The 27,867-nt window shown below is 41.4% G+C and overlaps 1 protein-coding gene across 4 annotated transcripts in view; it reads right to left on the reverse strand.

Moving 5' to 3' along the window:
• PTPRM (protein tyrosine phosphatase receptor type M) overlaps window positions 1–27,867 on the reverse strand; it is a 428,935-nt gene that overhangs the window by 17,157 nt on the left and 383,911 nt on the right. For all 4 annotated transcript variants that reach the window (XM_079982864.1, XM_079982863.1, XM_079982862.1 and 1 more), the window contains one exon: window positions 17,120–17,217. In XM_079982864.1, coding sequence (XP_079838990.1) covers window positions 17,120–17,217 — 98 coding nt within the window. The remainder of the gene's footprint in view (window positions 1–17,119; window positions 17,218–27,867) is intronic.

Below are 27,867 nucleotides of genomic sequence, written 5' to 3' on the forward strand. Positions count from 1 at the left end.
ACTTTATATTGCTTCCAACTGAGGGAAAAAATACATCTGAGCACCAGATGCAAAGTACTGATGCAAAATAAGCATACCATGCAGTTCATTTTATCTCTGTCTGGCATTTTGCTGCCAGTTCTGTAACAATTCCTAAAACTCTCTCTGGAAAAAACACACACACAAAGCCCTGCAGTCAGGGAAATAGAAACCACAAGAAACACATTTGAAAGCTCATTGTTTATCTGTCTGTCTGCTCTGCTTGATAATACAGACCAATAGCATTGTTTAAATCCCTGACTTAAAAGGTTCACAGTGCTTGTCTCCATTGTCAGGCAGCTATTTGTAACAGCAATTTCCCCCCCATGGAAAATGTGTTTTTCTCCGCATTGTTCAGAAGAAACAGAACTTCCCAAGATCCCCAGTCTGGCGCAAACTATCAAAGCCCACTCTCTGACCCTCATTTCCCTTTTCTGCCTGCTGTTTTTGTTTCTTCCATAGGTAGAATCTGATCCACACCAACGTGTCCAAGGCACATGCGAGGAAGGAAACAGCTGCAGCATGGGACCTAAATCGGGTTTCTAACTTTAGCACAATTCCTTTTGAGATGGGCACTTGCCGATGTTCCACAGTGCTCAGTTTAGCCGGATAAACAATTTAAAAAATAGATTGGACTGAATTGCTTGGCTTAGAAAAGAAACATACAACAGCATAGTCTAGACACTCTGGCTTACTAATATGTTCCTTCTTAAAAAGCAATTTCTCCAACCCATCTGCAGACTTAGGATGTGTATAGACACCATGTGCTTCTGGCTGCATATTGTTGGATTTGCAAGTTTGTATCCCCAGGATATCTAGTGTCTGTCCAGCAGGAGAAAGGCAGGAGGGAACAACCTCTCCTTTCTTAAAGGGTGCGACACTTTGTTTTAAGAGAAAACTTACTGGCTACTTTTGTTACATCAAGCTAATGTACTTCAGAAATGCAAAACGTATTTCAAGGAGCAGAGTATTTTTCTGTGCAGTCTGCATGCAGAAGCACATTGCAGCCTACTGTCAGATCCCTGTCAGCAAAGGCCGGGCCATCCCATATTTTGTACTCATGACAACAGTGTCTCCAAGTGCACCTACACTTTCCTTTTCTCCATAGAAAGGATACCATTGAGATAAGGCAGAAGCAGTTTTAAGGTAGCATGACCAGTCCAGCAGCACTGGGCAGAGTCCTGCAGGAGGCGCCACAACAATGCTGGAGGTGGGGGAAATGCCAAATTTTAGTGTTGCACAGGTCGCTGTTGAAATTTGAGAGCCCAGACTTCGCCACTGGATAAGGACAGAGTCTGCTTCTTGGCCCAGTGACCTACTGATACATCACATGCTTGACACTGGGAAATTGGGACATTGCCCCATCATCCTCGTAAGCTGGCACTTCTGCTTTGAAGACATGGAGCCTAATTTCTGAAAGCCACTTCAGCCTATAATTCTAAATGTACTTACTTAGGAGCTAGCCCCATGGAACACAGAGGTAAATAGGATTGCATAACTCAGTTTGCAAAGTTTACCTAACAACTGAAATATTGAAATATTATTGAAGAGGCAATTGTTAAATAAGTCAGTTACAAATGTCAATGGGAAATTCATTTGAGAGATAGCAGACTTTAAATTTGTCAATGAAACACATTAGTCTAAGGGTTATTAACAAATACAGAAGCATTCTTAGGTAACTATAATGAATTAAATATGGAAGAAACACAAAACTTGTCAAATTGGTAGCCAGCAGATTTGAAAGGAAACTTTTGCTTATATGATACAAAAGTTTGAGAAGACTGGACCCCGGGGAGGAGACACTTCCAAGAGAGTTTTCACTTTAAAATGATCAGATCCTGGGTTTCATTGTTGTTGTTTAGTCGTTTAGTCCTGTCCGACTCTTCGTGACCCCATGGACCAGAGCACGCCAGGCTCTGGGTTTAATTAGCTACTGTTTTTGTAAAACACATGTCATCAGTAAACAAACCTATGAGACAGGTTCTGCAGAGAAACCAAGACATGCTCGATTCAGCAAACTTCATAGCAATTGAAGTTGGGACTCTTGCATCCAAACCTACCAAGTCTATCAAAATGCTCCTCTTGTTTGGCTTTTTTTGGGAGTAGGGAGTTAGGGGAAACATATACACCATACCTTGTATTCATTTTATACTCATAACTTAGTTTGGTTTACAATGCAAATTGTATGCACACTCTTCACAAATCTAGATTTTGATAAGTAAACATTGTTTTCACTGTACTCACCCAAAGTGATGGAAAACAACTTGATGTCAGTACCAATTTACATTTACAGGTAGTCTAAGCTATGTAGAGTTTCACATTAATATGTATAGAACATTTTGTTATTAATGCTGCCTAACGCACCTATTTTTGTAGGGACCTGGGTGGCACTGTGGTGTAAACCACTGAGCCTTTGGGCTTGCCAATCGGAAGGTCAGTGGTTTGAATCCCCGCAACAGGGTGAGTTCCCGTTGTTTGGTCCCAGCTCCTGCCAACCTAGTAGTTTGAAAGCATGTCAAAGTGCAAGTAGATAAATAGGTACTGCTCCAGCGGGAAGGTAAACGGCGTTTCCGAGCGCTGCTCTGGTTTCACCAGAAGCAGCTTAGTCATGCTAGCCACATGACCTGGAAAAACTGACTGCAGACCAACGTCGGCTCCCTCGGCTAGTAAAGCGAGATGAGCACCACAACCCCAGAGTTGTTTGCGACTGGACTTAACTGTCAGGGGTCCTTTACCTTTACTTTATGCACATATTTACAACAACACTAAAAGATTCAGATCTGGAGCTAGTTTAGAAATAAGTTCCCCACTTGCTAGCCCCACCCTCTGATGGCTGTGCATTGAACATGGTTGGCTGAAAAGGAACCCCTAAAGGTGAGCAGATGCTTTATAAAGCAGAGGAGCTTCCTTTTCAGACAAAGTGTTATACTGACACTGCAGGTAGATAAACCAGATAGTTTTGAACAGGTTTAGAGACAAAATCTATGAGGATGGATTAAGAGATTAAGCCTGATTATTATTTGGAATTCCGGCAGTTTTAGCACTGCTTCCATGTTACTCCTACAGTATTCTCAGGAGCCATTAAGAGGCCTGAAATAGAAGTTAGGAAAAAGAAAGGGCTCATCTGCTTTATAAAGAACAATGGATAAACTTTAGCATCACTTCTGGAAGGCTTCCCTGCCCTGCACGCACATCTTCTTTCTGTCTGAATCAGATGTATAAACTACTTTTCATTCACTGCATTTCATGCACCTTTAAGAAATGATGAGTATTTCCAAGCACACACCCATATGTTGTAAAAGTCAATTCAGCGGTACCTTGAAGTAGTTAGCAGTCATGAGTAAGTACAGCAATTCACAGTTCTTTATAGCTGAAAGTGATACTAATATGTGAACTGGCAGCCAAATTAATCTTCTAGCTGCACAGGGAATTTTAAATTACTTACTGGTTATCTCTAGTAGAGTTGATATTGATAGCTCATATGAGGTCACTGGATGGACACTTTTATACATGCTAATTTTACTTTAGAATTCAACTTGTACCGTGGATGATGAAACAGGCATGCAGTCTTATATGGCATTTCTTGGAGGCAGGATTAAATATCTAACAGGCACTTCAGTCACACGCACACAGCTACTGGCTGGTCTGATATGGCTACAATAGCTGGTTGTACAAAGGAAGTTGGGCACGTCCATCTTGCCATCATGCCTTTCATTTATATTATCAGATTAGCTGTGTATATCATGTTTCTAGAACAGCATCCAATGCATGATGGCTGAAGTGCCTTTACATGGTACATGATGCTATCATGTACTTCAGCAGATGGTGACTGCTGATGGCTTGGTGCTGCCACATGAAATTGTTGCACTGCCTTAATATCCGGAATTGTCTGATTGACAGCATAATCCACAACTTGTGATGCTCAAGCAGGAGTCCCTGCATCCCAAACCTGATAGCTTCCCCAGCCTAACACAACGACATATTGTGACAGCTGATCTTAAACAGAACAAGGCCCCATCTGCACTTTGCATTTAAAACACCACCATGCCACTTTAAATAACCATAGCTTCCTCCAAAGAATCATGGGAACTATAGTTTAAGCATAGACCCTAATCCCACTCTCAGAGCTACAATTCTTAAAAGAGGTTCACAGTAAGACCTATTTCCCAAGGAACTGGGAATTGTAGCGGGGGTGGGGTGGGGCAGGGATAGGGATCTGTAAGTTCCAAACATATTTGTTGCACAAGGGGACACTCTTCTTCATTGAAAAGTCATAGCAATTAAAAAAAATGTATACTTAAAAAAAAAGTTTCAATACTGAAGGGATTTCATAAATTCTCAGGTACTACAGGCCATCAGTCTTGTCCTTTCCTCTTCATCATCTCTAATTAACAGTTTTTTGCCTTTCTGAAACTCTTTCCCTCCCTTCGTGGAACCACTCCTGCTCACTATGTCCTCTGTATCTTGTCTAAATTTGAATTCTAACATGCAGTTTTCCTTAATAGATACATTTTACACATAATTTCCCCTAATGTGGTTCATTTTTAAAAATCATTTGCACCAATAAATACATTTCATAAGCATTTTTGCTTATAATATAATTATGGATGCATTTTTGGTTGCCGAACTGTATTACAAAATTCTGAGAATTTTGTCATTCCAAACTTATCCAAACAATGGTCTAACCATGACAAGGCAGTGCACTGCACTCCCCATGTCTTCAGTTCATCTGTCATATCACTTGGAGCAAAGATCACATCAAGGGTGTGCCCTGCCTGGTGTGTTGGACTGATGACCATCTGAGAGAGACCCATGGTTGTCATGGAGGTCATGGTCTTGAGCTGGCCCGACATCAGCCTTCGTGTGGCTACTTCAGGTCAGCCAGGATTATTATGTTAGGGTCCTCTAACTATGCTCCAGAGACTACCTTGGCTAGCCTGATAGCCTAATCATCTGTGGCTTTACCTGCCCCAGACCTGACATCAGATGACGTGAGGTATGGGCAGGTGCACATGACATGAGGAAAAGTGTATGTTGTATGACACCCTGATATTGATACTGTTGAAAGCTGTCCTATTAATATTTTAAATAAATAATTATTTTTAAAAGCATATTCAGGCAAAAAATAATAATCTTTCTGGCTTCTTTTGTTGTTTTCCTGCACAGATTCTTCTGCTATCTCATAAGGAGATAAGAGTAATACACTAGAAAATAATATAAATGCTATAAAATTGTTTGGCCTTACCCAAATACAATTATCTTGACTGACATAGAAAATGTGCAGGATCCTTATCCATTTTTCAAAGAATTGCATAGCTTGCTACAATGAGGAGATAACATCACAAATTATTTCTTTACCACTGGCACTTCACTTCTCTACTTAAAGTGTGTTGAAACCAACATGTGACAGAATTTAAACTAATTAGCAGATGTTTGAACTTTCATTTCTCACTGAGTATAGGAATGCCAAATTCCATCATGTTGTTGTTGTTTTCTTGTATTGAGTTAAGCATTGCTGAATACTGAAGCATTTTGTGCAAGTAAAGGGGAATGCCATTTGATCTGCAGCAGAAGTGATTTACAGTCACAGTACTATATGCTAGATAGTTAATCTTAGTTCTCCGAACTGTCTGGTATACTGGTATATAGTGAAAAGCAGCTGAGTCGTGCAAAATAGTGTACTGCACACTATACAGCTGACAACCCTGAGCTCAGTATTACCTGAATATGTATCAGGACCGTCTTTTCATCCTCTGCTAGGATCTCAGCAGGGATCCTAATTTGGCACATGCTGCCCTCCTCCAACACTTGATGTCACACTTGCAAAGGAATAACCAGAAGCATTAAAGGCTGTTCCCAGTTGTTTCTCTGCAAGTGGAGTTTGCATTTGGTGTCCTTAAATTTGGCACCAGATGAAAGCTCTGCTGGGGGCTCCTGGGTCAAGTTAATCCCTCCTGGAAGTGAGACTTGCATTTGATGCCAAATCCCCAATTCTTCCTCCTCTTTCTTTGCAGAGTGGCTTGAATCCAAGCATCACTTGCCAAGGAATAAAGGAAAGAATTGGGAAAGCACTCCAATTGCATAGTTGATAGCTTAATATTAAAGTTTTTGCTTTATATTGTTTGCGTTGATTATGTTGTTGTTTAGTCGTTTAGTCGTGTCCGACTCTTCGTGACCCCATGGACCAGAGAACGCCAGGCACTCCTGTCCTCCACTGCCCCCCGCAGCTTGGTTAGACTCATGCTGGTAACTTCGAAAACATTATCCAACCATCTCGTCCTCTGTCGCCCCCTTCTCCTTGTGCCCTCCATCTTTCCCAACATCAGGGTCTTCTCTAGGGAGTCTTCTCTTCTCATGAGGTGGCCAAAGTACTGGAGCCTCAGCTTCACGATCTGTCCTTCCAGTGAGCACTCAGGGCTGATTTCCTTCAGAATGGAGAGGTTTGATCTTCTTGCAGTCCATGGGACTCTCAAGAGTCTCCTCCAGCACCATAATTCAAAAGCATCAATTCTTCGGCGATCAGCCTTCTTTATGGTCCAGCTCTCACTTCCATACATCACTACTGGGAAAACCATAGCTTTAACTATACGGACCTTTGTTGGCAAGGTGATGTCTCTACTTCTCAAGATGCTGTCTAGGCCTGTCATTGCCCTTCTCCCAAGAAGCAGGCGTCTTTTAATTTCGTGGCTGCTGTCACCATCTGCAGTGATCATGGAGCCCAAGAAAGTAAAATCTCTCACTGCCTCCATTTCTTCCCCTTCTATTTGCCAGGAGGTGATGGGACCAGTAACCATGATCTTCGTTTTTTTGATGTTGAGCTTCAGACCATATTTTGCACTCTCCTCTTTCACCCTCATTAAAAGGTTCTTTAATTCCTCCTCACTTTCTGCCATCAAGGTTGTGTCATCTGCATATCTGAGGTTGTTGATATTTCTTCCGGCAATCTTAATTCCAGCTGGGAATTCATCCAGCCCAGCCTTTCGCATGATGAATTCTACATATAAGTTAAATAAGCAGGGAGACAAAATGCAGCCTTGTCGTACTCCTTTCCCAATTTTGAACCAATCAGTTGTTCCATATCCAGTTCTAACTGTAGCTTCTTGTCCCACATAGAGATTTCTCAGGAGACAGATGAGGTGATCAGGCACTCCCATTTCTTTAAGAACTTGCCATAGTTTGCCATGGTCGACACAGTCAAAGGCTTTTGCATAGTCAATGAAACAGAAGTAAATGTCTTTCTGGAACTCTCTAGCTTTCTCCATAATCCAGCGCATGTTTGCAATTTGGTCTCTGGTTCCTCTGCCTCTTCTAAATCCAGCTTGCACTTCTGGGAGTTCTCGGTCCACATACTGCTTGAGCCTTCCTTGTAGAATTTTAAGCATAACCTTGCTAGCGTGAGAAATTAGTGCAATTGTGCGATAGTTGGAGCATTCTTTGGCACTGCCCTTCTTTGGGATTGGGATGTAGACTGATCTTCTCCAATCTTCTGGCCACTGCTGAGTTTTCCAAACTTGCTGGCATATTGAGTGTAGCACCTTAACAGCATCATCTTTTAAAATTTTAAATAGTTCAGCTGGAATACCATCACTTCCACTGGCCTTGTTATTTGCAGTGCTTTCTAAGACCCATTTGACTTCACTCTCCAGGATGTCTGGCTCAAGGTCAGCAACCACACTACCTGGGGTATATGAGACATCCATTTCTTTCTGGTATAATTCCTCTGTGTATTCTTGCCACCTCTTCTTGATGTCTTCTGCTTCTGTTAGGTCCTTTCCACTTTTGTCCTTTATTATGGAAATCTTTGTACGAAATGTTCCTTTCATATCTCCAATTTTCTTGAACAGATCTCTGGTTCTTCCCATTCTATTGCTTTCCTCTATTTCTTTGCATTGCTTGTTTAAGAAGGTCTTCTTGTCTCTCCTTGCTTTTCTTTGGAAATCTGCATTCAATTTCCTGTATGTTTCACGATCTCCCTTGCATTTTGCTTGTCTTCTCTCCCCCACTATTTGTAAGGCCTCATTGGACAGCCACTTTGCTTTCTTGCATTTCCTTTTCATTGGGATGGTTTTCGTTGCTGCCTCCTGTATAATGTTACGAGCCTCCATCCATAGTTCTTCAGACACTCTGTCCACCAAATCTAAATCCTTAAACCTGTTCCTCACTTCCACTGTGTATTCATAAGGGATTTGACTTAGATTGTATCTTACTGGCCCAGTGGTTTTTCCTACTTTCTTCAGTTTAAGCTTGAATTTTGCTATAAGAAGCTGATGATCTGAGCCACAGTCAGCTCTAGGTCTTGTTTTTGCTGACTGTATAGAGCTTCTCCATCTTTGGCTGCAGAGAATATAATCAATCTGATTTCGATGCTGCCCATCTGGTGATGTCCATGTGTAGAGTCGTCTCTTGTGTTGTTGGAAAAGCGTGTTTGTGATGACCAGCTTGTTCTCTTGACAGAACTCTATTAGCCTTTGCCCTGCTTCGTTTTGATCTCCAAGGCCAAACTTGCCAGTTGTTCCTTTTATCTCTTGACTCCCTACTTTAGCATTCCAATCCCCTATAATGAGAAGAACATCCTTCTTTGGTGTCACTTCTATAAGGTGTTGTAAGTCTTCATAGAATTGGTCAATTTCAGTTTCTTCAGCACCAGTAGTTGGTGCATAAACTTGGATTACTGTGATGTTAAAAGGTCTGCCTTGGATTTGTATCGAGATCATTCTATCATTTTTGAGATTGCATCCCAGTACAGCTTTTGCCACTCTTTTGTTGACTATGAGGGCCACTCCATTTCTTTTACGGGTTTCTTGCCCACAGTAGTAGATATGATGGTCATCCGAACTGAATTCACCCATTCCCGTCCATTTTAGTTCACTGATGCCCAGGATGTCAATATTTATTCTTGCCATCTCATTTTTGACCACCTCCAACTTACCCATGTTCATGGTTCTTACATTCCAGGTTCCTATGCAATATTTTTCTTTACAGCATTGGACTTTCCTTTCGCTTCCAGGCATATCCGCAACTGAGCGTCCTTTCGGCTTTGGCCCAGCCGCTTCATCAGCTCTGGATCTACTTGTACTTGCCCTCCGCTCTTCCCCAGTAGCATGTTGGACGCCTTCCGACCTGAGGGGCTCATCTTCCAGCGTCATAACTTTTATATGCCTGTTGTCTTTGTCCATGGAGTTTTCTTGGCAGGGATACTGGAGTGGCTTGCCGGTTCCTCCTCCAGGTGGATCACGTTTGGTCAAAACTCTCCACTATGACCTGTTCATCTTGGGTGCCCTGCTCGGCATAGTTCATAGCTTCTCTGAGTTCTTCAAGCCCCTTCGCCACGGCAAGGCAGTGATCCATGAAGGGGTGCGTTGATTATATGTATGTGTTAATGTTGCTCACTGCTTTTGGGGGCCTATGGTCCAAAAAGTGGTATCCAAACAAACCACACCATATGAAGTTACATCACCTGATGTTGTGGTGACATCACGTGATTGACAAATGGGTGGTCCAAGTGGCCCGTGTGTGAGCTCAGGATGCAGCCTGTCAGCTGGACTCCGTTCTTCAGCCCTGCACTAGGGCATAGTAACTAGACTATGTACAAACTGGTTAAAGAGAAAAATTTCACAATATTGATGCACAGGACAAGTCATGCTACCCAGAAAATTTCCAAGTCATGTTGACATTGACACTATTCTGCTGCCAGACACATGTGACACAGCGGTTCAGTGTCTCTCTGCATTACTTCCAGTGTTAAGCACAACTGACGGTTTCCTCTTCTGCTGTAACATTCAGCTTCCCAAGTGTAGGGCTGTAATTATGGTGGGAGACTAGGATACCAAAGACAATAGTAATTAGCAAGCACAGTCACAAAGACCTGTTTGGGTGCTTTTTCTCAGGAACACTGATTCTTCTGCTAACAAATAAGAGGTGTCAATGGGTGTCTCAAAGCAGAGACCAGTTTCAGGAATCTCTCTCTCTCTCTCTGTGAAATTTCCTCTTCATGTTTGCTCTGATCCTGTTAATTACCAATCTGTTTTAGCTGATGCATTTTGCATTTATAAAAAAATCCTGCAGGTCAGATGCAAAGAGCTTGGCTCTAACACTTTCAGGACTTTTCTTTAGTTAAAACTTAAGTAAATTAGACTACCAAAATGTATAATCTACATACTGTGGCAGCAGCGTACAAGACAGCCTGACATCACCTTGTCAAAGGACACTAGCTTGTGAATTCTGCTCCTTTCTTAATATCTAAACCTCCTCACATATTTGTGTATTTTGTCAAGACCAGTTATTTGCACTTTTTTAACTGGATACCCTTAATTGGTTTAGAAAGGCTTAAGATATGAATCGCTATTGATTTTAAACATTCTAGGATCTAGAGCATCACTCTCTAGTAGAAAACAGCATGCAAGATAAATGGAAAACCAATCAGACCTTCTCTTGGTGTTACAAAGGGCAATGTTCTGCACATGTTTTATGCTGCCCTGCTCAGCGAGGCAAGCACTGTTGATTTGGGGACATCTTTATTAAACGATTATAGAAGAGTCTGCCTAGCTTCCTGGAGAATAACAGCCAATTGTTCCCCCTAAGGATTTTGCTCCTGCTATGCATGATGGAATAAAGCCAACTTGTAATTTCTGGTTGTACATTTAGAAAGCGGAAATCTGGTTTGATTGGTAAGACACATTATCTTATTTACTGATGTCAGATTAAAGATTTTAAGCTGCTGAATTTTATGAAGCATCTATTTATTTATTTTTAAGTTATCTATCAGATCTGCCTTCATCTTTACTGGAAAACTACAATTGTTTACATTTGTGTTAAAGTAAGATAAACAAATTTAACTATAAGATGGATGGTTATTTCTCCCTGTTTTTTGTGCAGAAATAAATGACTGCTTAAGTGTTTTATTGTTCAACAATGGCAGTGGCTTCAGTTAGCATATAAAGAAGTGATGTATGCATGGGGGAAAACTGTGAACACAGCCTAAACTTTGTTTATTACAACAGCAGTTCTAGCTGCTGAGAAGCAAAGCCATCACTCACCTTAAACAGCACATTCTCATGCATGTTTACTTAGACCTAAGTCTCATTATAGTTAATGGAGCTCACATCCAGGTAAGTGTGCACAGGACTGCCGCTTAAAAGTGGCTTGCCACTTTGGCAGTGGGACTGCTGCAGCAAGCACAACAACCCAGAGATGCAAAAATCCCTCGCTGTGCACTTGATCCACAACATGCACATTCATCTTATTTCTTTGGACTCTTGGCAATTTATATTCACTGTGTATGTTGCTGCAACCCAGGACAAGGATAAAATTGCTAGCTTTTATCATTAAATGCACTGACCGTGATCCAGAGATAGTGGTGCTCAATAATTATTGAACTCGACTGATAATGTGCAGCTAATAACTATGTCCGGTGGGCCAAGATAGTACAAATCAATAAATGCATGACCATCACGCTCCAGGGCAGTTAAATAATATCTCTGGCATCATTCCTACACAAGCATGTGGAAACAGTATGGACTGCACCTACGGGCATCCACATAGATGTCAGTGGAAATATTTTTAAAGCCATTGTCAAACTGGCATCTGTTTAGTTTAGGGTGCAATGAGGCAAGCCAAAGACAGTGGGGCAGCATGAGTAATGATCAAGCCTGATCCAGAAGCCATGGTTATGAAAAAGGGGGTGATGGTCTACTGGTGCAATGGAGTTTCCACGATGTGGGGCTGATCTGGCACCAGTTCCCTCCACTGACTTGGCACTGAATCTTTGCCTTACGTCCCTCAGCTTGCCAGACCTTTTGATGCATGCTGATAGGTCTTTTCTGAAAGACTTAGATAAAGCCACTTCTGATCCAACATGATTCTCTAATCACGGGAGAGGTTCCATAACGTTTTTCTGTATATGGGGGGTGGTGCACTGCTGGTGTGGAAAGTCTGTGGAAACCAGCCCTTGCATCACATCACATCATTTTTCAAAGAATATTTTTTTATGGCAACTCTATAATGGCTTGCTCTAAATTCTAATGAGGCATTATTTTCATTTTTGGGGGGAATTCAGTCACATTCTAATGAGGTCTTCATAAAGCTGGCTAAATATGTTCAGAAATCATTAGTGTAGATTACCAGAGCAAAACACTCCTGGGGGACCTCTGCAGATTTTGTTACAGAACCTATGGCAGATGGATCAGTATAATAGCACAAGAATGCAAGGGTTGGGGGGGGGGGGAGAGGAGGGCATTGTTTGTTTGTTTGCTTGTTTTTGGTCTCTCCACAGAAACAGTGTAAATGTGAGCTACTCAGTTACATGCTACCAGATAAAGAGCTAAATGTCCCTCAGGTAGATTCATTAAAGGAGGAAAACAATCAAAACACATTTTGCTGCCATTTAAATACCAGGTGCACTGCGGTCTACAAGTGCCAGGAAAACCGACGAGGGTCCCTTGCTGGAATTCAGGAGAGCTTAAAGGATGCAGGGTTTTGACAAGCCTGCCTCAGATAATGACAGGTACTGGCAGATGTATGCAGGCCCTGCTAGAGGCGAATGGAAGGGCTGAATCATCTGCAGCAGGTGCCTGTGTGAGAGAAAGCCTCCCAGTGGCTCCTCTGCCTGCAATTAAAACCATCCTGATGCATAGAGCTCCAGGGCAAAAGCTATATCTGAGCACAAATTTAATGACTATCCAGTCCGGGTAAACAAACACACATACGCCCCCTCCATGATTAATTCATGAAGGACAAACACAAGTTATGTGGCAAACATGTTAAATAGGTATTCTTCTCTCCTGGAAAGAAAGAAAAAAGTTGAGCTATTTCCCCTCACCCCACCCCCCTTGCTTTTGGATGTAAAAAACGGGCAGGTGGTCTCCCAAGAAATCTGTAAGTCAAGTAACAAAAGCAGCGGTGAGCAGTTACAACAGCACGGGTAAATAAATAAAAAACTTGAAAGCCACAAAAAGTCACAATGCTGGCTCTACAGGAATCTAACCTATTGTCAAAACATGATAGTGGAGTGAAAACAACGCCGCCGCCCCCTCGCCACTGCCAGAAAAACCCTCAAGGACAGTGAACCAGCTAAAGTTATTACTAATGGAAGCATAACACAGCCCTAAGTGACTCAGCGGTGATGGACAGGAAACAGAGTTTGTACCCCCTTGGAGGCCATGGTCCTAGGGAAGATTAATTGCCAGACTTCTGTGTTCTAACTATTAATAAAATGAGTATTTTTGAAGGACGCTCTTTAAAGGAGGCTTCCTTTTGTGCTGCTTTTCTAGGTTCAGGTTTTAAAGCTCCATGTCTGAGTGTTGTTGTTGTTGTTTGTCCTGGCGTTCCCCCCAGGAAAACACACATTTTGCCACTGAATCAAGGCAAATGGCAATCAGGTTTTCTGGATGAGCCCATACTTGGTGTTAAGATCCACTCTGTACAGTGAAACTTACTGTTGTATAAACACAACAGTTTATACAGCAGTTTCAAGGATATTTGCATACAATGCACTGGGAAACACATTATTCCCTCACATTTGCTGAAAGATACTGCTATCCTAAGCTGGATCTTACTGGAAGCTTACATAAAAGGCACATGTGTGAACTGAGGTGCCACTGGCATTGTGTGTTCCCTGGGAATTGGGAATGTTATCTAGGGAAGAAGGAGGGTTCAGGCTATCCCTGCCCACATGATGGATGCCTCTTCTAAGAGCTATGGGTGAGTAAGGTCTATATGTTTGGGAAGAGGCTGGCCATTATTCACACTCACTAAGCAAGATGGTTATGTTTAATGCAAAATATGAGAGATTGCATTGGTTTACGATATATGGCATTGGATCTACAAACAGGACAGTTTATCCTGGTTGCAGGATCTATCTACAAGTTTCTTTTGTTCACTGCATTGGAAAGTTTAGACCGAGTCAGAAAATGTGAATGTTTTGCAGTTATTAAGGAGTACTCTGGTGCAGCTCTAGATTGTGAAGGACCCTGAGCAAGCTGCCCTCCGTGGGCGCCCCCAGCATCTGCTGCGCCCTGATGGCAATGTTCCTGCAGCTACCAGCCTCCTCATTACAGGCTTACCCATTGGCAGTGCTGTAATGGTCTAGTTGCTGAGTGGCTGCTGCTGTATAAGCTCCCAGGTGAGTGAGCCCGAGTGAGCCCTTCAGTGCAAGGTGGAGTGGGGTGCTGGTGGCTGCAGCAGAGCTACTGATGTGCAGCCCAAGTGTCGGCTCTGGTAGGCCCTGCCGATGATGGGCCTGGGTTGAGCAGATCCTATGGCAAACCATCTGGCAAGCACAGATCTCTCTTAGAAGCTCTGCAATGATTCTGGAGATTGCAAGGGAATACAGATACCCCATGAGTCAGTGATATTAAGAGATTTGGGAAAGTTGTGGTTAAGATGATTTTTCAACTTATGCTTCTTGCAAGAACATTCCTTGGTCAAAGATAGGAAAAACTGGAACCCTCTGGAAATTAAATGTAGACCAGGGCTAATGCTAATTTATTTCATGAGATACAGGGAAGGAAGAGTTAAGTATTTAAGCTGTCAGGCTATTGATAAATCCATTTTGTTCAGGACTAGGAAAAATACAGTAGTCCTCATTTAAAAAAATAGACTGATGTCATGTGGTTAACTTGAATGGTAGGGAGTAATGAGGATATATAAATAATAAAATGAGTTCTGCAGTGATATGGTGAACCATGAATTAGGTACCTAGAGAAGAAACCAGAAAACTACTTTGCAGTAGGTGTCCTCTCTCTAGAGAGGTGGTGTGGTGGAAATAGGATAACTTTCACCCATCACCCTATGTCTTCGTAGGCCAACTTAAATTTTAATAATACTTTTTAAAAATTCAGACGCTGCAGCAATGATACACAAAGAACATTAGAAAATATAACCCAGCCCCATGGAACTGTATACCACCACCATGAAGCTTGCCATCCTCTTGTCCAGATTCCAGTTTTACAGTCAGAGAATCATGAACTTAGAAGGAATATTGCAGGCCATCAAGTCAAACTCTCTGCTCACAACAATTTACTGGAAAGTTTCATATCAATAAATAAGTTGTAACTTTTTGCTTCAGCTTGAATGCAAGTGGCAGAGCTGATTTATTGATCCACCAAGTCTCAAACTCCTTTGGGTCCTAAATGGCCTCAATCTGACCTTTTAAGCCAGTCCAACTGGTTGCATCTTTGTGCTCTCATAACAGCACCTAATTATACTCACAAATCGTGCTGCTTTCTCATCCAAAAGTGGTCCTGTTCCCTGATTTGTGATCAGGCTCAGGCACTTTAGATGTCTAGGCACTAGGATTTAAACTCACAATAAACCATGAACAAAAATCCCCTTTCTAAACACAGAATGAAAATTGAATTTACAATAAAGGAAGCTGGAAATGACACATTTACTCATATTACTGAAAAATTAATTGATCATTTATAGTCCACATGTCTATTTTTCAGGGGGGAAATTATAAACTACTGTTTTGGCAGGAAATTAAAAACATGCATCATAACTGCTTTAGCTACACCGAAGTATATCTACAATTTCCCATTTTTTTCAGCAGCTAATAAATGCACTGTTCCTGGAGGTGTTGACAACATAGTTGATGAAGTTTTATATTTTCACTAGGAAATTGAACAGTGTACTCCCTAGGCTGTTTTAAACAGCCTGACCTGCATCAATGCTAATGATACAGTGAAATAAATAAGAAACCCAACAACTCTTGTTGACCATTTAAAATGAAAAGCTAACTTCTGTTACTATCTTTTGAAAATAAAAGTGTACATGACCTAAGATACTTATTCCTTGGGAACTTAGAAATTTGGATTGCTTCTCCTTATTATTTCCATGGAAACGAAAAGCACAGCTTCACCGAGGAAAGGCCAGGCAATCTGGTCACTGCAGAAAGTAGTTATACCCTGCAAAAATTAATTACTAGGCAGAAAGCCCCAAAATGGCCTATCCTCATTCAGTGAAATACACTGTAGTACTTTTGGAATCATAGGAGAAGAAATAAATTCTTTCATATCTGAAGTGTATTAGGGAGGTTTCCCTTGTATAATGTCTGTGTGTTTTAGAAGTTGAAGGAAACCTGGGTGCAATTTTCTGCAGCCATCCAAATCTGTGGTTGACTAATATAAGTAAGAAAATTTTCTGGAGAAATAGATTGTTGAGGTTTTGTTTTGTTTATTATGTTTCTATCCCATCCTTCCCGAGGAGCTGTGTGTGTGTGTTTTTGTGCACGCACGCGCATGCACACACTTCTATTTTTATGACAAATACACGAAGTTCGCCAAATGGCTACTATTTTGTCCTAAAAGACAGTACAGTATATAATTTTTGAAAGTATAATTTTTCTAAATCTCTCTCTCTCAGGTGTCAAAGACCATGGGTAAAGAGGTGCATCTTCAGCATGTGATGGAAAGTGTCAGAAGCAGGGGGACAGGAGTGAATTATCCCCCGATTCAAAACCTGCTCCGGCTCTTTTTATGGGGGGGGGGGAGGTATCTAGAGATCCAGCCACAGATCTCCCATCACATGTAGTTTGGCCCTGGGTGAGGAATCTGAACCTAGCAACCTGAGCCACTTCACCGTGTTTGCTCTAAAACGGGTTGGCAAGGTTTACCGGCCATGGGCTGGATCACTCCCACAGAGATTGTCCGTGGGCTGGACTGGCACAGCGCAACGCCAGAAATTGCATCTGCGCCTGTCCACGTCACCGGAAATTGCTTCTGCGCATGCGCAGATGCCGGAAATTGTGCATGCGCAGAAGCGATTTTTGGCATCTAGACATGCGCATGCACAGAAACAATTTCTGGCATTGCTCGGCGAATCCCCGCGCTGCACCGGTTTAGCACATCGCATGGGGGACTCGCCGAGCAGGTGGCTTGGTTCAGGGGTGGCTTGTGGGCCGGTAAAACGGTCTTTGTGGGCCGCATTTGGCCCATGGGCCACACGTTGCCAACCCCTGCTCTAAAATACAAAAGTCCATTGTTTTTGAGACTGGAGTGGCCAACTCACAACTTAAGTAGAAAAGTTAGCAGCAAAGTTGTTAAATTCAAAACAGAGAAATCCCCATGCCATGCATAAATATAGACAATTTCCCAAACTTTCTTACCCTTCCCACTTCCACGAGATTTGTCACCATGACTATGCTTGCTGTATTTTCATGCCAGACCATTCTCCAGAAGTCATATATTGTCTCTTGCATTGGTCCTGAAAGGACAAATCAATCCACAGGTTATTCTCAGCACATAACAGGATTGGAGGAATACACACTGATAATGTTATAGGCAATATTAAAAACTTGACATTAAGAGGCGTTAAGAGGTGAGGCAGAGATCTTCTGTAGGCTCATTAATTTAGCTTGTTAAAGGCTCAATGGAGGTTTCAGTTTCTTTCAAACTAATTTTCAATTAAGTGTTTCCTCCCCCTCTTGAAAGAAAGTTGGTGTTGCTGTTTTTTAACAGGAGGTTGCAATCCTATACACAAACATACCTGAGGGAAAGTGTCACTGTAATCAATATGTTTATTTCTAATAGGAATGTTTAAGAATGCACTGTTAACTAACTACTAGGGCTGCGAGTCTGAAAAAAATAGAGCAGGCAGAGCAGCATCAGCAGCAGTGGGGCGCTTCTGCTGCTTGCCAGGAGGGGCTGCGGCCAACCCAGGCCTGCCCCACCCCACCCCACCCCTGTCCTGGTGAGCACTGCTTAGAGACTACTGTGTCAGGAAGTACAGTATATATAAATTGTTGAAATAAATAAATAGTAGCGCACCACCAGGAGAGCTCTGCTGCTGCATTTTATGCTTTTGACATGAGTAATGTTTCAGTGGACGATATTGGCCTTTCTCAGTTTAAACATTTCTCTTAGTTTGCACTATTGCTCTAATTAGTCTAATTCTCAAATCGCTCCTTCTGAAATGAAGCAGGTTTTTGAGACAGTTTTTTCCCCTTTGACAGCAGGAGAGAACATGGTTTAAATGCCAGGCCTGACAACTATCTTAATTTTAGAACATAACGAAAGAAATGAGCCTGGGGGAGGGGGAAGACCGGGACCACCCCCACCCCTAAAGTATCTGCCTAGGCTCTAGAATAGCCTATTGTCTGTTGTTTCTGGAGTGCTCAATGGGAATCTAGGATAAAAGCTGGATCCACAATGAATCCCAAGCATTGACTGGGCCTTTGGTGAGGGTGTGGTCCTACCCAGGTATTCCTTCTTCTAACACTTTTGCTCCTGCAATTTTATTTTATTTTTTACCCTGCTATGTCACTTTGTCTGAGAGTCTATTGGAGACAGAGATAATAAGCAGATATAAAACACCATCAATTACTAAAATCTTGCATCTACAAACAACCAATTACTGATCCTCTTCACAACACTTTTTAGTTACCAGTACTTATTCAGAATTTTACTAGTCTATTCATTTGAGGATTTGCTTGAAACATTGCAATACCTTTAAATTTTTAACATCAGAGTTGCCGACAGCTGATAAAAAAAGGGCAACAGTAATCACCCTTGAAATAAGAATGTTTTTTCTAAAACAATAGCTGCAAACGACATACCACATCACTAATTGCACCTGAAAGCTCGTGCCCACTTATCTCTGGAGAAACACATTAAAGGATACTATTAAACTGAAGAAACCCACACCCACATATCCAACAGTAATCTGTTAAAATGTATTTTTCATTGACATTTGAAAACATTTAGCTTTAATGTTTTCATCTTGCATCTCCAGCCTTGTTCTGTGTGAGTGTCCTACGCAAAAATGACAAAGGCAATTAAAATTAGGCAATCATTCTTGCAAGATCAATATCATTGGCCTGCAGGGCTCAGAGCAGGTGCATTGTATGGAGTTATTATTTATAAGGGGAAGCTGTCCAATCTCAAATATCTGCTTTAACTGTGGCTGCAAAAGTAGTTGCTTACAGCCCTCTGCAGTCAAAACAGAATCTTATGTTTGGCACTTGAGCAGAACCATCTATCTGTATTTACTACTACTACTACTACTACTACTACTACTACCACCACCAGTCCCTCACCAGAAGGGCCCAGGTTATGTTACAGAAATATAAATACAGCACTATAAATTTAAAAGAAATTACAATCACAACTAGATTGGGCCTAAACATGCATCTCAATTGTCAGGGTAAAGAGGTGTAGGTTCAGCATACAATGAAAGCTGTACCATGAAGCTGCCAAATGTGGGGAGGAAATTCCTCAACTTTTGGGCTGGCACAGGGAATATCCTTTCCCAGCTCACCAACCCCTGAACCTATGAGGAATGTGGAACTACCAAGAGAGCCCTCTCCACTGATTGTAACACCCAAGAGGATCTGCAGGGAAAGAAGTGGTCTTTCAGATATTTGGGGCCCAAGTTGCTTAGGATTTTTAACACTAGTATAAGCAGCTTGAACTGGGTCTAGACATGATGTTGCAAGCGGACCAACTGTTTTGAAACAGGGGTTATAAGAGTTCTGAAGTGAACTCCAGCCAGTAATCTGGCTGTTGCATTTTGGACCAGCTGATGTTTCCAAATCATATTCAAGGGCAGCCCCATGTAGAGCACATTGCAATAATCCAACCTGGAGCATTGAGTACTGTGGCCAAGTTGTTTCTAGTCAAAAGAGGCTGTAACTGGTGAACCAGCCAGAGCTGGAAAAAGGCACTACTAGCCTCCAGTGATAAGGCTGAACTCAGGAGAACTCCCAGGCTGTGGACCTGCTTCTTCCAGAGGAATGCAACACCAACTATGACAAGCTGTCTCCCCACCTCCCTGACTCAAGAACTTGGGACACCAAACATTCCTGTCTTTTTAGGATTCAGCTTCAATTTATTGGTCCATTTCAGTCCATCATCACCTCTAGGTACTGGTCTAACACCTTAACCCAGTGGTTTTCAACCAATGTTCCATGGCACCCTGGGGTGCCTTGAATGATAGTCAAGGGTAGCGTGGGCAACACTGGCCTCTGTCTCTCTTTCCTTCCCTCCCTCTCACATCTCTGCCTTCCAAAGACTTGCACAGTTGTTTATTGCAGCAGCAGCAGCTGCCCAAAGGACTCACAAGGAGAGGGGAGAGGAGTGGAGGCTGAGGGAACACTACACAAGGGAATGTGTTCAAAAAAGGGTGAGAGGCTGCCAGCTCTGCAGGCAAGGGGTGGCATAACCGGGCTCCTGAGCCACACGGGGTGCCGCAGAAAGAATGTAATTAGTCAAGGGAGCCGTGGACTCAAAAAGCTTGAAAACCTCTACCTTAACCAATTGTCCTGATTCAGATGGAACAGAGAGGTAGAGCTGGGCGTCTTTCACATATTTATGACACCTCAGATCCTGAAAACAGCTCCCGACAGCTTCTTTAGAACATAAGAACCACATACTGAATGAGGCCAATGGCTCATCTAGTCCAGCATCCTGTTCTCACAGTGGCCAATCAGATGTATATTCCAGGTATGATTGTGGCCTGGAGGCTTGAGGAATTGTGGGTTATGGGGGAGACTCACAAGAGGCTTGGAAAGGGTCCAGAACGACTTGAAACCACTTTGAATATCTGATTACTGGGGTGGGGGAGTTCTTTGACACATTCTGAGCCACCCCAAGGAGAACTGGGAGAAGAGGGATCTTCTTAAAAACAGGAGAATTTGTCCTGCAGTGTGTGAGCATGACTTCATGTGGATGCAGTCAGGGGCTCTAAGCCCAAAGAGCAGGAAGGGACTCAGGGAAGGTTAAGGGGGATGGCAGGTCTTTATGAATCTCCAATCCTGCATAATGGGCAATGTCTGCATGGCTGAGGGTTATCCAGAGAGGGCCTTCATGGAACCCAATGCAACTTCCCCATCCCAAAAAGTTGAATCCATATTACCACATTACAGTGGTACCTCGCAAGACGAAATTAATTCGTTCTGCGAGTTTTTTCGTCTTGCGATTTTTTTCGTCTTGCGAAGCACGGATTTTGGAAAAGCTTCAAAAATCACCAAAGTCTTCAAAAACCTCAAAAAAGGCTACCACACCGCGTGCTATGAGTTGCTCCTCGAAGTCAAATCGCAACTGCACCCCCTGAATGCACGGTTTTAAGAAAAAGGAAACAAACTTGCAGGACAAAGGAAACAAACTTGCAAGACATTTTCATCTTGCGAAGCAAGGCCATAGGGAAATCCGTCTTGCGAAGCAACTCAAAAAACGAAAAACTCTTTCGTCTTGTGAGTTTTTCGTCTTACGAGGCATTCGTCTTGCGAGGTACCACTGTATATCTAATGAAGTAATAAACACTAGAGCAGACATCCCCAACCTGTGGCCCTCCAGATGTTTTGGCCTACAACTTCCATGATCCCTAGCTAACAGGACCAGTGGTCAGGGATGATTGGAATTGTAGTCCAAAACATCTGGAGAGCCGAAGGTTGAGGATGCCTGCACTAGTGTAGTAGAAATGGGGTAAAATAATTCTGTAGTGATGTAGACAATGGCAAAATGACGTTTGTTGTTTCCTGTGCATTTTATAGTATTCTGTAATCTTGGGTTGTTATATATAAGTTATGCATGCTATGTCCCTTTTAAAATCAGTAGGAACTAAACCTGCATGACTGGGTGCTGGATAGTAGTATTAATCTTTAGTGAATAGTACTTTCTGTGTAGATGTATTTGTTTGGGGTATGCAAATCATAGATCATGCCAGGAAATAGATCCCACCATTAGCATGGTGGTAGAAGAATGTAACAGATGAAAAATAATTTTATAAGACTAGGAATCCCAATTGTTTTGGAAGGAACTGGATCAAACCTTTCCTCCAAGATAATCCATCATCTTCCCCACACCCCCAAAATCACTTTTTTAGCCTTGCAGATGTTAGGTTTGTACCACAATCCTCTAGGAATGACTGATGAGAGAAATACTCTCCTCTGGAATGTCAGCTGTGTCCCTGCTTCCATTCTACCTGCTATAGCAAGACAATGGTAATTAAAATAACCCCAGGGAGTGAGAATTTAATAGAGAATTTGTTATCTATCCATTTTACCTGCTTTCTTATATGCCAGAGAGCCACCAAAATTATTCTGGACTCAGGACATTCATGGGAGGGAAAGAGGCTAGCTGCATGTCTTTGAAAGTAATTCTCTTCTATCCTATTTTTCTTTTCTACTTGACACTTTTCAAATTATTTTCTGACATCTGAATAAATTATTACTCTGTCATGTCTCCACACAGAATTGAAAAGCATTAAAGGGCAGGTAGGGGCACAGGATTTATTGTCATCAGGAGCTGAACAATTCGATTTCAGAGATTTGGGGTAGGAAGCGCCACTGTAATCACTACAGGAGCCAAGTTTACAGAGGTTGACACAGAGCACAGTCCACTAAGAACTGCTGCTGTGCAGCCCTGATTAATTTCAAGGCGCATGTACCAAGAGTCTGTGCAAGTAACCACCTCAAAAATAAACAGAACCTGCTTTGCAGAAGGACTTTGTGTGGTTCAGCTTATTCTCATTCCCCTTACGGGAAAGTTCAGTATTTTCTTGCTATGAATCCAATGACATAATCTACTAGCAATATAATATAATGGCTGCTATAAATACTCTCTACCATGAGGAAATGATATAAAATAGTCTTTTGCTACTGTGACACTACTAAAAACAAGGAGAAGCTAGTAAGAAATGGGTAAGTATTTATTCAAACTGCACAATCCCCAGTAATTATTAAGTGAATTTAATGCCCCACATATGCCATACTTTGTAATAGTTAGAGCTGTCGACTTAATACATTTTCAGGAAATTTACCTTGTTACATTTAACTGATTAATTGCTGTAGTAGCTGATTAAAATAAACATTACAATATCTCAAAAGAAGTCAAGCTTTAGTATTTTACAAAGATAATAATTTCCCTAAACCAATCAGCACAATTACCTCCCTAATATTGATTTCCCTTGCAAATAGTCGTTATTTTTCTACCAGATTCTGTTATTTTCCCTTGCAAATAGTCGTTATTTTTCTACTCAGATTCTGTTATTTTGGTTAAGAGTATGCGGAGTTGGGCTTTGGCATAAATTCCCCCATAATGTAACCCTTGTTAGTTGCAATTCAAGAGGTAATTTTTCTGGAGAAAAGATTTCCTGTGACTTTTCTCTTCTAAAGTTCATCTAGATAAGCATCTTTACATGTTTCCAGTTGGTCTCTGGAATGCTCAAGGAGAACACTGGCAACATCTTGGGGAAATAAACTAACTCTCTCTCTCTCTCTCTCTCTCTCACACACACACACACACACACTCACACTCTTTTGTTTGTAGCTCTCAATCTTTCTGTCCATACATAAGAGATGGGAGATAGAAATATATTGGAGAAATGGACCAGGAGAAAAATGTGTCCTGTAGGTATGAGAAAGAACTGAAAAATCTGAAGGAAAAGAGTGATTTTAAAGAGCTTGAGATACGGAAGAACAATTCTGAGTTAGATGGCAGGAAGTCCTTGTGAGGTTTCTGCGAATTGACATTTGTTCTGATTAAGCAGTAGACTGGGTTTTTCAGGGAAGTGGCAGGACAAAAAACAAACAAAACCCCTCTCAGATTCATTCAGAGAGCCAGTGTGGTGTAGTGGTTAAGAGCGGTAGTCTTGTAATCTGGGGAACCAGGTTTGCATCTCCGCTCCTCCACATGCAGCTGCTGGGTGACCTTGGGCTAGTCACACTTCTTTGAAGTCTCTCAGCCCCACTCACCTCACAGAGTGTTTGTTGTGGGGGAGGAAGGGAAAGGAGAATGTTAGCCGCTTTGAGACTCCTTAAAGGGAGTGAAAGGCGGGATATCAAATCCAAACTCCTCTTCTTCTTCTTCATGACTTGAGATCACGGGACAAACAGATATGTAGATGGCCCCTACAAGCGGAAACTGAAACAAGTCACATCCACACCATCCATTCAAAGCACATAGCTTCCCTCAAAGAATCATGGAAACTGTAGTTTGTTAAGGGTGCTTGGAACTTTAGCTCCCTGGGAGGGGTAAACTATAGTTTCCAGGCACTGAAATTAATGAACATTACTAAATTGTTGGCACCCATCTTTTCTGGGAGACAATGGAGGAGTGTGCCTTTGGGAGTGAAGTCAAGCTGTTAGATGCTTGCAGAACCTGCTGCGGCTGTAGAGACCAAAGTGGGAGAGACAAGTTGTATTGCTGATGGGGCAGATAAAGGCACCCGGTTGTACTGCTGCAGTTGCACCATGCCGTTTCTAAATTAGGTCTAATAATTTAAAGGATCCACTCTTGAGAAAAACTTAGTTGAAAACCACCTAATATGATTTTAATGTGACCACTGACTTTGGTAGGGAATAATAATCATTGGTACAATACTTGGTTCTGAGATGATAACAGCACTGTCAAAAGTTAGGAAAACTTATAATACCAATATAAAGCTTTGCATCAATCCAATGCAAATAAAACAAAGGAGCAGCCAAATTTCAAATGTCATTTGACTTTGTTAGAACACAAACATAGTTGAGACAGTAACCAAAATAACAGAATCTGAGTAATTTAATTAAAAGTTTAGGAATGCTGTTCTCCTTAATGTAACCTTATGGAGCACCACAACTGTTAATAGACTAATCTCTAAGGAGAGTTCCCACAGCATGTGGCTCAATTTAAATGCAAAATTACAGGATTACTAATTTTCTGCCAGCCCAGTGATCTGATTGGCTAATTACCCATAAGAACTGTGTATACATTATTTTTCTTTCAGAGTATTTGGGATTTTAAATTCTCAATATAGTAACTGAGATACATAAAATAAAAAATAGCTGCTTCGTAGAATAAAGTTCTAAAGTGATTTCTTCATGAAACTAAATGGCAAAAAAATATTTTACAAAAAAGCCCATATATTCTGTTGAATAACATCCACCAAATCTCTGGAACCGTTTGAGTTTGTAACAACAGTTCCTAACTCTTAGTTCCACCTCCTCTTGTCATGTTCCATCCACATCAGAACTGGTCACTTTGTACTTTTTTTACGTATTTTTACATATTCTGTCCTGCAAAATGAAGTGACTGGAATGGTTGGTGTAAAGAGGTGTCTAAGTGCTCCTATTGCTTGACCTGTATTACAGCTTTGCCTTGTACTAATCTTGAATGAGTTTCAGCTGCCAAAAAAGATAACCTATAATATAATTTTGTGCACACTAGAGCATTAATAAATGAAAGAAAAACATACTGACTATTAAGTTAACCAAAATAATAACAATAATTCTTCAGGTTTGAGATGTGCCATATATCATAAAAGAAAAATGAAATTGTACATGAACAACAACTTTTCATTTAATTCTTAAGGGCTTTGATCCACTTGATACTTAACATCAGCCTGACTTCTACTGTTTACTGGTGACGTCCCAAAGTCATGGAATGGCAAATATTCTGTCATATTTAAGGGTATAAACTAGGTAGTGCACAATAAAATCACACATCCTTATTGGCTTAGCAAGACAATATATAAATGACACTGCATTCTTCTCGTATAGCAAGGTGCTCTGATTCCAGTCTTTACCTCATCCAAGCAGAAATCAAGTCACAAAAAGAACTGTACACTTCTATAATTTTTTTAAATCAATTGTGCTTTACTATACAGCTGCAGTGCCAAGTAAATGAAGTGAACCATTTTAATTGTGTTGCTTAGATAAATGTATCTGCACCAAAAGCACTAAATGAAAACACTTGGGCTCAAATGAGATTTAGGAACTGCAGTGGTAATCTCTACAAAGCCTTGATCTAAATAGCAATTGAACATGGAAATAGATCAATCCTGAACTGAAAAATAACACGACAAGAGATTGAACAAGCCATTCAGAACTTGAAATTGGGCAAATCTCCAGGGCCAGATGGGCTGACCTCCAAGTACTATAAGACATTAAAAGACTATTTGATACAACCACTGATGGAGGTCAGCAATGAAATTATGGAGGGGAAGAGGGCGCCAGAATCGTGGAAGGAAGCCTTCATCACATTGATACCAAAAACGGAAGCTGAAAAGACACAACTTAAGAACTATCGTCCCATCTCTCTTTTAAATGTGGATTACAAAATATTTGCAGACATTTTGGCAACTAGATTTAAAAAAGTTCTAAATGAAGTAATTCACAAGGACCAGGCGGGCTTTCTCCCAGGTAGACATTTGTTTGCCAATACAAGGAACATTATTGACATTCTAGAACTTTTGCAAACAGACATAAACACAAAAGCAGTGTTAATTTTTATTGATGCGGAGAAGGCCTTTGACAACATCTCCTGGAAATTTATGAAGGGAAATCTAAAAGAAATCTAAAAGAAATGGGAGTGGGACGGGGGTTTGAGAATGGGATTGATGCAATATATTCAGAACAAAAGGCTAAACTGATAGTTAACAATGTGGTTACAGAAGAGTTTAAAATCGAAAAAGGAACACGACAAGGCTGCCCTATTTCCCCATTGTTATTTATTTCGGTTCTGGAGGTGTTGCTGAATATGATCAGAAGAAGAGAAGAAGAAGAGTTTGGATTTGATATCCCGCCTTTCACTCCCCTTCAGGAGTCTCAAAGCGGCTAACATTCTCCTTTCCCTTCCTCCCCCACAACAAACACTCTGTGAGGTGAGTGGAGCTGAGAGACTTCAAAGAAGTGTGACTGGCCCAAGGTCACCCAGCAGCTGCATGTGGAGGAGCGGAGACACGAACCCGGTTCCCCAGATTACGAGACTACCGCTCTTAACCACTACACCACACTACACCACACTGGCTCTCGAGGGGACCGGTGGGTGGAAGGAATTCAGGTCGGAGCCAAACAATATAAACTCAAAGCTTTTGCAGATGACCTAGTTCTGACTCTGCAGGAGCCAGAATCTAGTACGAAAAGAGTATTACAATTGATTCATGACTTTGGTCGGGTGGCGGGATTTAAATTAAACAAACAGAAAACTAAGGTATTGGGAAAAAACTTGACGGATGCAGAGTCGGAACGGTTTCAGAGAGAGACAGAATTAAATGTGGTTAAAAAAGTAAAGTACCTAGGGGTAAACATAACAGCAAAAAATCTGAGTCTATTCAAGGATAATTATGAAAAATGTTGGTCAGAAATTAAGAGAGACTTAGATAGTTGGACAAAATTGAAACTTTCTTTGTTAGGCCGAATTGCTGCCATTAAGATGAATGTATTGCCAAAAATGTTGTTTTTGTTCCAAACACTACAGATTGTAGACAAGACGGAGTGCTTCCGGAAGTGGCAGAGAGATATCTCTAAGTTTGTCTGGCAGGGAAAAAAGCCCAGAATTAAGTTTAAGATATTAACCAATGCGAAAGAGAGAGGGGTCTTTGCCCTGCCGGACTTAAAGTTGTACTATGAGGCCGCAGCTTTCTGCTGGCTAAAAGATTGGCTACTTCTCGAGGACACTGACGTATTGGATCTGGAAGGTTTTAATAATGCTTTTGGTTGGCATGCATACTTATGGTATGATAAGGTTAAAATCAATAAGGCCTTCAAAAACCATATTGTCAGGAAAGCAGTGTTTAATGTCTGGACAAAATATAAAGACTTATTGGAAAATAAAACTCCGAGGTGGCTATCGCCTCTGGAAGCTAAGGCCCGAAAAAGACTCAATATGGAGGCCAAATGGCCGAAATATTGGGAAATTCTAGAAAAAGACGGAGACAATTGTTAAATTGCAGAGTTTGGAGAAAATGAAGGATAAAGTGCGAGACTGGTTACACTACGCTCAGATTAAGGAAGTTTTTAAAAATGATAAAAAGTTAGGGTTCCAGGTGGAGAAATCAAAATTGGAAACAGAATTGTTAGAACCTAAGACTAAGGTACTTTCAAGAATGTATAACTTGCTGTTAAAATGGAACACACAAGATGAAATGGTTAAATCG

This window comes from Podarcis cretensis (genome assembly GCF_951804945.1).
Source record: "Podarcis cretensis genome assembly, chromosome: 7".
Classification (NCBI taxonomy): Eukaryota; Metazoa; Chordata; class Lepidosauria; order Squamata; family Lacertidae; genus Podarcis; species Podarcis cretensis.